At 37.8% G+C, this 13,611-nt stretch overlaps 1 protein-coding gene across 4 annotated transcripts in view; it reads right to left on the minus strand.

The window, feature by feature from the left end:
- Nucleotides 1-13,611, minus strand: part of ADGRB3 (adhesion G protein-coupled receptor B3) — an 811,989-nt gene that overhangs the window by 241,571 nt on the left and 556,807 nt on the right. For all 4 annotated transcript variants that reach the window (XM_083177264.1, XM_083177265.1, XM_083177263.1 and 1 more), the window contains one exon: nt 9,818-9,861. In XM_083177264.1, coding sequence (XP_083033390.1) covers nt 9,818-9,861 — 44 coding nt within the window. The remainder of the gene's footprint in view (nt 1-9,817; nt 9,862-13,611) is intronic.

The following is a 13,611-nucleotide window of genomic DNA, read 5'->3' on the forward strand; positions in this document are numbered from 1 at the left end:
AAAATAAATCTACAGTATAAAACTGTTTTTTAAAAGTTATTATGTCATGATAACTGTACATAGCTTATGCCCAATTTTGTGAAATTAGATGGTAGTATTATAGTTAAGAAAACAAAACAAAACATGTACCCTGTGCATAGCAAGGGTTGTCACAGGGTATGCAGTCAATTACATGTATGAATAATGAATATATATATATTTATATATATATATACCTAGGCACTGTGCTGCTCAGTGAATATATGACCCCTGTGTCTTTTATCCCCAGGGCACATCTAGCCTATAACTGTATGTGTTCTGTATATCTGTACTGTCACTGTTGAACTGTTACCTAATCCGGCAGTTTCACAGCAATCCAAATCTAATTCCTAGTGTACGCAAGTATACCTGGCCAACATAGCTGATTCTGATATATATGTATACCAGGGGTTCCCAATCTTTTTTGGATCACGGCACCCTAGAGTATCAGAATCTTACCATGGCACCCTTGGGTGTAGAAAAATAAATAGAAAATTAAGTAGATTGTGTTTGTATGTGATACTTTGGTTCAGTTATGTGGTAAAGGGCAGGATTTGCTTCTGATTGTACACATTTTATGATTGGCAGCCACCAGAACTGGTTTTGGACATAAATAATTGATCATAAATAATTTGAATTGGTCTTGGACCACCAACCCGTGGCACCCCTGCAAGTGTCCCGAGGCACCCCAGGGAGCCACGGCACACAGTTTGGGAACCACTGATGTATACAGATAATATATATATATATATATATAATACTCACGCTGCCTGGTCAAGCAGCTACAGCAGCACCCGGGATTCAGTAGACATCAAACAGCAGGGTTTAACAGCAACATTTCGATTTTATTGTTAAAATCGTCATCAGGCATAAAAATACAAGACAACAGCTTACCTTATATCCCCAACACCTAAGTGAGCGTTCACCTGCATTTCCCGCGTCTGGGGACGCTCTCCGTGCAGCGTGCGTCATGTCTACGTCATCAAGCCCCGCACCAAAGACGCGAGGCGTCCCGACCTTCACCCCGGCAACCGGTCCTCAGAGATGACGTCGTCCACATGCAGTAGGACACCCAATGGATGTCAGTCCTACACATGAGCGTCACCTCCAAGTCCGTCACCATGGCAACCAGATAGACGCTCCGCGTCCATGGTTAAAGGGATCAATGCACGCAAACAGAATAACACAGTGCTGGGCGTACCTGCAATCCCAAGCGGCCAGCAAGTGAAGGCTAAATAAAACTTTAAAAATGGCTGAAGTGACTGAAGCTCAGGCAGGGGAATATAAGTTTACAATAATAGAAGACATTAATGACATATAATATATGTAAATATATTGCCCATCGTCCAGAGCATATAATCGCCAACATCAAGCAGGCAATAGACTACCATAGCTAGACATGTATCAATACAAAGATAATGAGACATGAAAAAGGCCAACATTACACGAACATAGATAAACCAACAAAATAAAAATAAAGAATAAATGTTATATGAAGTCCTTATAAAAAGGCATGTAGACCAAGATGGTCATTAAGGCCATAAGGAGACATAGTCCTCAGCCTATGGATCCACCTTGACTCACAACGAAGGAGGGCCAATGACCTATCACCCCCACGTAATTTTTGTGGAATGTGATCAATAATGATATATTGAAGATTGGCCATGCTGTGACCAGCCTGTGCAAAATGCCTTCCAACAGGCTGGTCACTGGATCCAGATAGCAAAGCTGCCCAAATAGCAGCTTTGCCATCCTGTCACGTAAAGTGCGATCAAACTTTCCTACATAGTGTAGTCCACATGGACAGGAGATTAAATATACTATGTATCTGGTGGTACATGTCAACCTGTATCGAATGCATTACCTCTTCCCACTGAAAAGATGTCTAAAGCTATATAAGGTAAGCTGTTGTCTTGTATTTTTATGCCTGATGACGATTTTAACAATAAAAACGAAACGTTGCTGTTAAACCCTGCTGTTTGATGTCTACTGAATCCCGGGTGATGCTGTAGCTGCTTGACCAGGCAGCGTGAGTATTCTATATCAGCCCTCCACAGGGCTTACAGCTGGCACCGGGTAACCACTCAGTTATCGGTTGTGCTTAGCCATCTGGACAATTTATATATATATATATACTGGGGGTAGTTCGGCACTCCTGCTGAATCTCTTGATGTCCCGCGGTGCCTTCCTTAAAGGAATAATCACTGTACACCCTATATCCCGGAGACCCGGTTTGAATAAGGCAGACGGCACTCCAACGGCATTAGGTGAAAAAGATACGTTTTTTATTGCATTGCTGTTGTAGCCTACGTTTCAAGACCGAAGTCTTTTCGTCAGGGCGTGCAATATCACACAGCATTTTATTATTTTGATATTGCACGCCCTGATGAAAAGACTTTGGTCTTGAAACGTAGGCTACAACACCCATTCCATATATATATATATATATATATATATGTGTATATATATATATATATATATATATATATATACATATATATAATCACTGTACGCCCTATATCCCGGAGACCCGGTTTGAATAAGGCAGGCGGCACTCCAACGGCATTAGGTGAAAAAGATACGTTTTTTATTGCATTGCTGTTGGAATGGGATCATTCGTCAGACTGCATTTAGGTCTACAGTCATTAGGTCGACCCCACTAGGTCGACTGGCAGGAAGGTCGACCTGACTTAAGGTCGACATGGGCCAATGTCGACATGACTTAAGGTCGAATTTGCATAAAGGTCGACATGAGGAAGGTCGACTGGTCATAAGGTCGACATGGGTTTTTCACTGTTTTTTTATCCGAATGTCGACACAGTCGACATGGACACAGTTGGCAATGAGAATCGGACCCTCGCATCGCTCGCTTCGCTCGCAATGCTTCGGGCACGGTGCCTCGCTGCGCTCGGCACACTATTTTATTCTCCCACCACGCCCTAGTGGATGGTAGGGCATGAAATACCGCCTGTCGGCACATGTCGGCTCAAAAAACAGTGAAAAACCCATGTCGACCTTATGACCAGTCGACCTTCCTCATGTCGACCTTTATGCAAATTCGACCTTAAGTCATGTCGACCTTGGCCCATGTCGACCTTAAGTCAGGTCGACCTTCCTGCCAGTCGACCTAGTGGGGTCGACCTAATGACTGTAGACCTAAATGCAGTCTGACGAATGACCGCATCCCACTATATATATATATATATATATATATATAGTTTGAGAGGCTGATGGAAATAAATCAGCCAAGAGGGCACAAGAGCCAACAGCTCAGCAGCAGTGTCCCCTGCACCACTGCTGAGCTGTTGTTTCGCCTTGATTCTGTCTTGACAAAGGACCTTATGGGGTCCGAAAAGTCGACCAAGTTCACACCAGAGTGGTGATGTATCAATAAATTTTATTGGAGTGTGCCCTCTTGGCAGCTTTATTTCCATCAGCCTCTTGAACTATGTTTGGTACACTAGTGGTACTTTAAGTGGAGCACCCCACCGTTGACATCTTTCCTGATTAGGAGTGCGGACTTTCCTGCTATATATCCCTCCATTATCCCTGTTGCAGGACCAATGGAGGATGTTGCTAATGACCCAAAGGAGTGCATATATCATGATGTACCCAATATGTTGCTCCAATTCATGGGATTGAGCTACATATATTTTAGTTTGTTTCTTGCTTAACTGATTTTTCACAATAATAGAAATAATAATAGAAAAAGAATCTAGATTTGAATATATTTTACTCTGTGCTATGCATGTGCCTGTAGTGCTGCTGCAGAGGGAGCTGGCATTAGTTCCCACCAGGCCCTTCCAAGACTGAGAAAAGAGTACAGGTTGAGTATCCGAATATCCGTTATCCGAATTATTCCAAAAACCATACATTCCAGAATTATTCCAAAAACCATACATTCCAGAATTATTCCAAAAACCATACATTGCAGAAAGTGGGGAAAAAAAATTTTGTTTGCTAAAAACTTACCGGGGACAACTGTAACAGCACTACTGAGGTCATGATATGTAACTGGTACTACTGGGGACATGATATGTAACTGGCACTATATATGTGCAAGAAAATTATTAATTGGCATTCAAATTCAGTGCCTGAGATAGTACACAAATTTTGTTTCATGTTTTGAAACTTTGTTTTTTGAACAAATTGAATTGCATACATACAGTGACTCAAAGATACTCAAAGATAACATCAGTCTGTGTTCAAAGTCAAGGAAGAAATACTGAATGCAAACTGATTAAGATATACTTATTTACAGTATAATATTAATCAGTTAACAAATATTATTTATGTATTTTTGGTTACAAAACACTGTATAACACAAACACTTGGAAGCTATAAACAGATATAACAAACATAACTGACATCTACCAAATTATTAGTGATATATATATAGCAGTTGTTGTTTAAAAATGGACAGTAACACTATATTGCATATATGTTTTATGTACTTGCGTCTGTGACGCACATGTGGGGGGTGGGCAGCGGATGTCAGGGCGCCCACAGATCTAAGACACCACAGCAGCGAGCACTTACAAAATCATTCAATGGTAGACAACCATCGAATGATTTTGTCCCCGCATGCAAGGCTGCAAATGGATGTATATGCAATACATCCATTCGGATGCATGTGGGGAAACTCATCATGCGAGGGGGGCATGCAGCGAGTCACCCAGAATAAGGCCCTTATTACTGATATTTGCACTTATGGTGAAATTGTCATCTAGACATGAATACATGCACCATGTACTTTCATTGATGATGATAACTCCCGCAGGGCTCAAAGTTACTTTACATACAAAAGCATGGTATATTCTACAGAAGCATTATAATTCTATCATGTTGAAGAACATACAGAAATAATTGAAGACAGCTAAAACTAGAGATCACAACAAGCATGCTGCCGGGTTAGTGCAGCCGTTTTGGGGAACAATTTCTATGAGTTATATATCTAGGCAGCAAACTTGATTATGTATGATTACCCTGGGTGGAATAAATCATGCTTACAGAAGATGACACAAAATGGTTGGTTGCAGCATCCTAGCGCTGTCAGATCCATGTATTTTGAATTTAGTCCACAAGCTTTCCAAGTGAGGCAGCCATATTGGGAACTCTACAAAGACTATGTTAGATTCACTGACCTGAGGCACATGTGAGAGAACTGATGTCCATTAAGGGACCATCTGAGGCAAACATATGGGGTGCTCTAAGTAGCTTAATGCTGGCAGGATGTACAACTAATGAAATTACAGCATACTGGTATATATAAGCCAATGCGGAAGGGGGGGGGGGGTACGGTTGCAAGGAAACCCCCTTCTAATTGGCAAGTTGCTCAAATTGTAACAACAATAGCAATGGTACATAATAGGATTACTTGAGTCGCAGCAACATAATGCAGTGTATCGGACAGAGCAGAACCGCTGCACATGCCCAGTGGTAGCAGCCTCTACCAAGTTTGCTGTGTGTGGGGATTGAGTCCTCAATCAGTGCACTGGACCAGAAAGTAGCTACCAATAAGAAGAGACAGAAGCCTTACCATGAGGTGGGAGAATGTGAGCTTAGAAAATGCAGTACTGGTTCTGTTATGTTTGTGGATTATTTATTATGTCCAACCTTTTCCTGACCACTTATTTCTATTATTTAAATTATTGATACAGCCTATGCTATAGGTAATGTAGTGATAAATATTATTAATGTATTCCATACAGTATTCCGTGTATAAAAAGGCTAATGTTAACACACTAGGTTCTTCTACAGCTCCCCCAATGACTCACGCCCTTGCTCCAATGTTCTACATATGTAGTGGGAGATTATGGACTGCATTTGGAAACACCCCTCTAGAAATCCTGCATTTGCCACCGGTATAGCATACAGTGGTGATGGAAGTACAAGGTAAGTAATATGGGGAAGTAACAGTAAACAGCTAAGTAATACGTAGTGGTATCCTATTAACAGTGGTACTTTACCACGGCTAATAGTTTTGCTGTGGGGGATATCCTATTAGTCCTGATGCCATCATCCTTATTCCTTTATTCTGAAACGTATTCCGTTATATGCTTTGAGTACCTCAGATAAGCACAGCATAATCCACGATAAGCAGATACCAGTGCATAATGCATTGGAACAGGAATTTATCCCAGAACTCCTGCGTTTTCATGCAATCGTTGGTCCATTTTCAGCTGATAAATCACTCTCTAATTGGATACCATGATAATTTTAATCACAATGTCAGGCTTCTGATGACATGCTTGAGATGGCATGCAAGCCTGTGTGGCAGACTTCCTAATCATTTACTTTTCTAGGAAATTCTGGGTCAGCTGGTAGAGGGTGAAGGGGTGAGAATATTTTAAAAAATTGTTCAACAATGCTAATTAATAATCAGGTTTTTTAACCCAAAGTCATAACTTTTCTCTCCTTTTCAAAAGACAATTTGCACATATCAGGTATAGTCCTACTGTAGCTTGATAAACAAGTTATATTAAGCAGAAAACAGAAAATATTTTTCTGGTTTGCTATGTTAGTAAATTGTCAACAAAACAATCTATGTGCGCATTATTAAGGCTAAGCAATCATGAACAATAATTGGAAAGTACTGATGTTGTTATACATTTTACTTTTGTGTTGCCAAAGGAACAAGTAAACTGTATTAGTGGACAAACATCTGCACTATTGAGAGCAGATCTCAACACACAGGATGTTTTTTCACATGCAATGTTTAAAAAGATCATAGTTATAAGAAGTTTTGGTACTTGTGAGTTATCTGGGCTGCCGATTTTTTGATTGTATGCCTTAAGTTAAGGCATACAATCAGATGCGATGCGATATCGCATCGCATCGCATCGCATGCGATCATCGGATGCGATGACCCGATTTTTCCATAGGAATCAATGTTAAAATGGACTGATTCCATTTTAACATGGAATTCAATGGGAAAAAGGGGTCCTTTTCATACCCCTACTATCCAAGTGGGCATGGAGTTGGATATAAACCTGTGGCGAGCGTAGCGAGCCACCGAGCCCGAAGCGAAGCGAGCCCCGCGAGGGGACGGTATTCTGTGTCCCCTCGCGGGGCTCGCTACGCTCGCCACGCTTCGGGCTCGGTGGCTCGCTACGCTCGCCACAGGTTTATATCCAACTCCATGCCCACTTGGATAGTAGGGGTATGAAAAGGACCCCTTTTTCCCATTGAATTCCATGTTAAAATGGACTCAGTCCATTTTAACATTGATTCCTATGGAAAAATCGGGTCATCGCATCGCATCGCATCGCATCCGATGGTCGCATGCGATGCGATGCGATGTGCCCGATCCGACCCGATTTAGAAATCGGCAGCCCGGATAACTCACAAGTACCGAAGTTTTTTCTAATTAGCTTTGAAATTCCCCCAATACTAAATTGAAAGATGTACCAATCAGAAATACTGTATACCTACATTTTGACCACCTTAGTTCTGTAGAATTAACCACATCTATTGCTGCACAAGATTATTAAGTTTTCACTGTAGCTAATTGATCTCACTACAACTACATCATCGAAAGAGAGATTGGGGATTAAACAAATGTAATTGTCAAGTTTACAGATAGTGATCATTAAATTTCGTGTTTGCTGTATTGACAAACATAAAAATTTAAAATTTTCTTTACTGTTTATCCCCTACTTGACCCATTCCAGTCTGGCATCTGTTCTCTCCACTCCACTCCACTGAAACTGCCCTCACAAAAGTCTGCAATGATCTGCATTCTGTAAAATGAATGCGCCACTACTCTTTGCTTATTTTTCTTCACCTCTCTGCTGCTTTTCACACTGTGGACCACTCTCTCCTACTGCAATTCCTTCACACACGTAGTCTGTATGATACTGCACTCTCCTGGCTGTCCTCTTATCTCTATGACCATCCCTTTTCCCATGACTCCACCACCCCGAACGTATACTAACAGTAGGTGTCCCCCAAAGTTCAGTTCTTGGTCCCCTCCTTTTCTCTCTCTATATGTCCTTTTTAAGTGAACTCATTAGCTACAGTATTTTGACTTCTAATATAATTTCTATGCTGATGATACTTAATTCTACCTTAAATCCCCTGACCTTTATCCTGCTCTCCTCACTCGTGTCTCAAACTGTCTGTCTGATATCTCTTCTTGGATATCTTAGGACTTCCTTAACATTAACATGTCTAAAACTGAGCTGATCATCTTCCAAAAACCTTGTGGCAAACACCTTGACAAAACATTTGGTTCCAAATTAATTGGACAATATAATATCTTTGGAATTTCTTTCCTAGACAACGTATGATTGAAACAGACATCTCTATTGGGAATTCCAATTCCACTCATTCTAGTAAAAGGACACATTGATCCTTGCAATAACTGTACTGCTGGAAGGGATATATACGCTTAAAGAATGTTCCAGGATACCTGCTCAGACTCTTCGTGGGGAAATTTACTAAGGTGGGAGTTCTATTTCACATGGGATGTTGCTATGGGCAACCAATCAGAATCTATTTATCATTTATTTATCACCTTCTAGAAGTTAATAGATTATATCTGATTGGTTGCCCAAAGCAACATCCCATGTAAAATGGAACTCCCTTCATGTTTTTGTAAATTAATTTCCTTCAATAGTAGGTAATAGGGTGCTTAGTGATGGCAAGGTTCTGTTTTGCAAATACATGCAGAGTCAGACACTTAGCAGTGTCTGGTGTACAATTAGTGTTGTGTTTATTGGGACAAACCCTGGCACACTTAGAATTCCTAATATTTGCATGCTGACTAGCTATCATTAGAGTGCACATTTCATGCTATGCAGTCCTTAAGGTTACCTGACACCTGACTTTGGGCCTGATTCTGGTTGGTTTGCAAAAGCAAACTCCATCTTTAATGGACAAACTCATGTGCACTGCAGGTGGGGCTGGTGTAACATGTGCAGAGAGAGTAACATTTGGGTGAGTTGTTTTGTTTCTGTTCAGGGTAAATACTAGCTACTTTATATTTACACTGAAAATTAGATTTCAGTTTGAACAACCCCACCCAAATGTAACTCTCTCTGCACATGTTACATCTGCCCCACCAGCATGGCACATGATTTTGTCCATTAAAGAAGGAGTTGGCTTTTGCAAACCAACCAGAATCACCCCCTATTATCTTTTTGTTTTTGATAATGGATTCGGATTAAGATTGGACTTCTGGATACTGATTTGTTGTTGCTTAACGATAAATTAATCTTTCTTGATAAAGATATTGATTTATTTTCCTCTTAATTGGTCAATGTAATATACCAGCAATGAGTGCATAGAGATATGACAAGCATACATGTAATAAAAACTAAAAATGAATAAACCATAGTATGCAGCATTACCCTTTATTACTTCCAATGTGTTGAATAGATGCCTTAATATACTGTAGTAGAATTTAATGTAATATGATGCAACAGTTTTAGCCACCACCATGTAAAAAATGAATGACAGTATGAAATAATAAATCCAATCAGAGTAAAGCAATGCACCCATTTATGTTGTTCAATATGTAAAAACAACATTTCATATTTAAAAAAACATCTTATTGTATTAAAGGTACATTCATCTTTTCTGTTTTCCTATTATGTGCTAATGATGTCATATTTTTATATTTATCGCTCATTGAAACCTAGCTAACCTACTACTTAATAAACCAGAATAATAATAAGAATCTATGAAATAATAACATCAATTATCATGAGATATTTATTGAAATAAAAGCTAAACATTATGCAAGCAACTATTATAGAAATAAATATATAATAGTTCAAATTAATTTTCCACTTACGATTTTGAATCATCCCAAAGAACACAGTATGGTTTCAAAGTACCCTGAATAAAATAAAAAAATAAAATAAATGAAAAAGTAAAAAAACAAAAGTAGTAAACGTTTTAAATTGAAGGGTAACACATTATTAAGATATATTTTCACAACTGCTGGTTCCAATCATAAAATAGTAAAGTCTAGGAGCACACAAAATAAAAAGTGCAAATGCACTATCAATAATCTACACAATTGTATTTTTTTTGGTTTATGATCTATATTTTTTTAATCAGTTTTTCTTTATTGAAGAATTACAAAGCAGTATTGCAAAAGCATATCATGAACAAATGTAAATGCACAGTTCATCAAATAAAGCAAGTTGTCAAATAAAAGGATATATCCTGACATTATCACTGTGTAATGGTATTCTGTCTACGAAAACTAAGAATATACATATTGAGAATCATAATAGGGGTCTGAGACCTTGTCACTCACAACCTCCACAACAAGCATGGTCATGCCCAGATGGAGGGAGCTCCGAATCAAATGGTATTCAATGAGATCAGGAGTTTTGAACCATAGGGTTTAGTGAAGGAGATAGGGTGTTTATGTAGCTCTTCCAAGTATCAAAAAAACTTTCAGTGAATTTTCTTTTTGTAGTGAAGCTTTGAGCCACTCCATTCTAAAAATGCGAAATTATTTTAAATGTGAAAGCCAAAGGATGTAGCCAGAACTGAAGAATGCACTTTTTAGCAGCCGCAGACAGGATCAGTAGTTTCCTTGTGGTACTTGAGTTCCCTCTGGCATAATGCCAAACATTGCTCATTCAGATGTTAAGGGAAAACTAGATACTAAGGGGGAAATTTAATGGGATGAGAGATTCAGAAAGTGAGAGAAAAACCAGTTCGATTTTGAAGTGTAAATGAGTGCCTCATTAAAAAATCTGGAGATTTCTTACCAAATCTCTCACTTTCTGAATCTCTCATCCTATTAAATTTCACCCATAGGCCCTTATTCAGATGTGATTTCAGTACAAATTTGTTTGTAAAATGGGCAAAACCATGTGCACTGCAGGTGGGGCAGATGTAACATGTGCAGAGTTACATTTGGGTGGGGTGTGTTGAAACTGAAATCTAAATTGCAGTGTAAAAATAATGCAGCCAGTATTTACCCTGCACAGAAACAAAATAACTCACACCAATCTAACTCTTTCTGCACATTTTACATCTGCCCCACCTGCAGTGCACATGGTTTTGCCCATTTTCCAAACAAATTTGTACTGAGATCAGATCTGAATAAAAGCAATAGTGTTGAATAGCATGTTTCAACATTTGAACCAAAAACTTCAAAATTATTGGACATTCTCATGATCTATATTTTAATATTACAGAATATATTTTAGCATATCCTTTATTATTAAAATATTAATTCAGATATTTAAATGTTCTATTGCAGAAATATAAACATAAATTGTTAGAAGCAATAACATGGACATTGACTGAATATATTAGAATTATTGACACATATAACTTATAATCTTTTCTGAGTATTGCAAACTACTGTAAAACAAAATTAACCTACTAATAGCAAAGGAAGAGAATAAATGAAATTGGATATTGCTACAGTCCATCCCTTTGGGGAGGAAATTAATTGAAAGTGAAATGGACAGCTCTGTTTGATGAAAAATACCAATCACCGGCAGGGAAACCATTCTATGTATTCTACAGCTTAGTGTCTTTTATAGAAAGGCAGAGAAAGTAATCCATCAGTTTTCCGCAAATAAAAATGAGAAATGGAATATCTATTATATTTAACAAGCTCTGTTTAATTTATATGCAAAACACAATACACAAAACACAAAAGATTGTGACTTTTAAATAGTTCATTATTTACAACTCTACCATTTTATTGATTCTGAACCATTTATACTATTGTAATGCAAACTATCTCAATTATACCGAAATATGTTATTCACAAAAATAATATACAAAAATATTTTTAGGTCCTTGATTTAAAGACTTATATATCAATTAAAAACACGTACATTTATAAACTTTACAAAACAAAGTAGTGCAGATAGAATATTTTGTATGATTCCCATTGATCAGTTATTTTAGAAATCCTTAATTGTGTAGAAAAGTAAACCCAATATTTAAGGATTTCATTGCAGTAGCAATATAACTATTCTCATATTATACATAGAAGGCAACATAACTTATTTAGTAGCAACAAAAATGGCATGTACTATAGATTAATCACTTGGTTTTGTTTAAATCAATAATTTTTATATGTTTATACAATTTAGGGGGAACTGTATCGAACCTTACAAAGAGTAGAAATCAGGAAAAGTGGAGTATTTATCCCCAAAAATCAGCTTCTATCTATAAATGTATAAAACCTTGATAAATACTACCTATAAATGTATTGGTTGCTGTGGGCAACTTCTCCACTTGACCACTTCACTTTATAGAAGGTTTTATTCAATGTTCCCCTAAATTATATTTTTGTGTGTTCTCAGTTGGTTATTACAAGAATTGCCCAATTATGCTACTCACATATTACTTGCAATTAGTCATAACTAGTTTTATGAATTGGAGAGTGGTAAAGTGTAGACTATTAAAGTCTAAACCAATCAATTCCTTTAATAGTGGAGACTATTAAAGTACTAACCAATCAATTCTTTTCACTTTATTGGCATTTTTTTTACATAACAGGTAGGATCTGATTAATTAGTACCATATATACTCGAGTATAAGCCTACTTTTTCAGAACATTTTTTTATGCTGAAAAAGCCCCCCTCGGCTTATACTTGAGTGAGGGTCCCACTTGAGTCAATACATTTTCCCAGTTTTTTGTTGTAAAATTAGGTGCCTCGGCTTATATTCGGGTCGACTTATACTCAAGTATATACAGTACTTTATTTTACTCCATTTTATCTCTCTCGAAGGTTTGATAAATCTGCCCAAATATATTCAAAGTTTAAAAAAAAACACATTTATCTAAATTAACCTTCTATAATGGATGAGAAAGTTATTATTTGTATAAGTCTGGAAAAACAATGTTCTACCATAAAGAAAATGTTCTATCACCGCTTATCGTAATGATAGCAATTTCCTTTTACACATATGTATAGAACAATGTATACGCAAATTTATAGAAATTAATTGGTCAGCTGAGCAATGCTCACCACCATGATGATATTCCCAGAATAGAAAAGAAAAGTAATACCATTTAACAGACCATTTCATTATTAAATGTGCATTATTAAGACAGCTTATCAACTCCCACATGGGTATACCTTATGCAGAAAAGCTGTCCATCATAAATTGGTTTCCTTATTCTCTTTAGATCACTGAATGCCGTGTTAAAGAATATTGGTATTATTTATTAAAGCATATTTTAGGGATATCCCCCCCAAATATTCAGTATCCCCTGAATGTATGTACAATGAATCACAGCAAATATATGCTTCCATTCCCCATTTTCATTTGCAGAAGCAGTTAAAATAGATGGGGTTTGCTTGACTGCTGAGATTACCAAATCCCAGAATGCTTTGCATTACAGAGATTGGCTCGAGTAGCTAATGCCATCTGCCAGGGACGTGCGGTGAGGTAAATGGCTGAGGAGTCCCAGGCAAGTACCAGAGTCAGATTTGCACACAATATATGAGCCATGGGGTACATGCTGGCATTATACACATGTACATACAATCCAGCTAACTACAATTACTTCTTGCTGCAAACTGTTCTTAAAATGAATCTCTAATATCAGGGGCTGGCCACTATAATAATAAATATGTCCCCTAAAGCATGTTTCCT

The sequence above is a fragment of the Crinia signifera genome, chromosome 3 (genome assembly GCF_055691185.1).
Source record: "Crinia signifera chromosome 3, ASM5569118v1, whole genome shotgun sequence".
In the NCBI taxonomy this organism is placed as follows: Eukaryota; Metazoa; Chordata; class Amphibia; order Anura; family Myobatrachidae; genus Crinia; species Crinia signifera.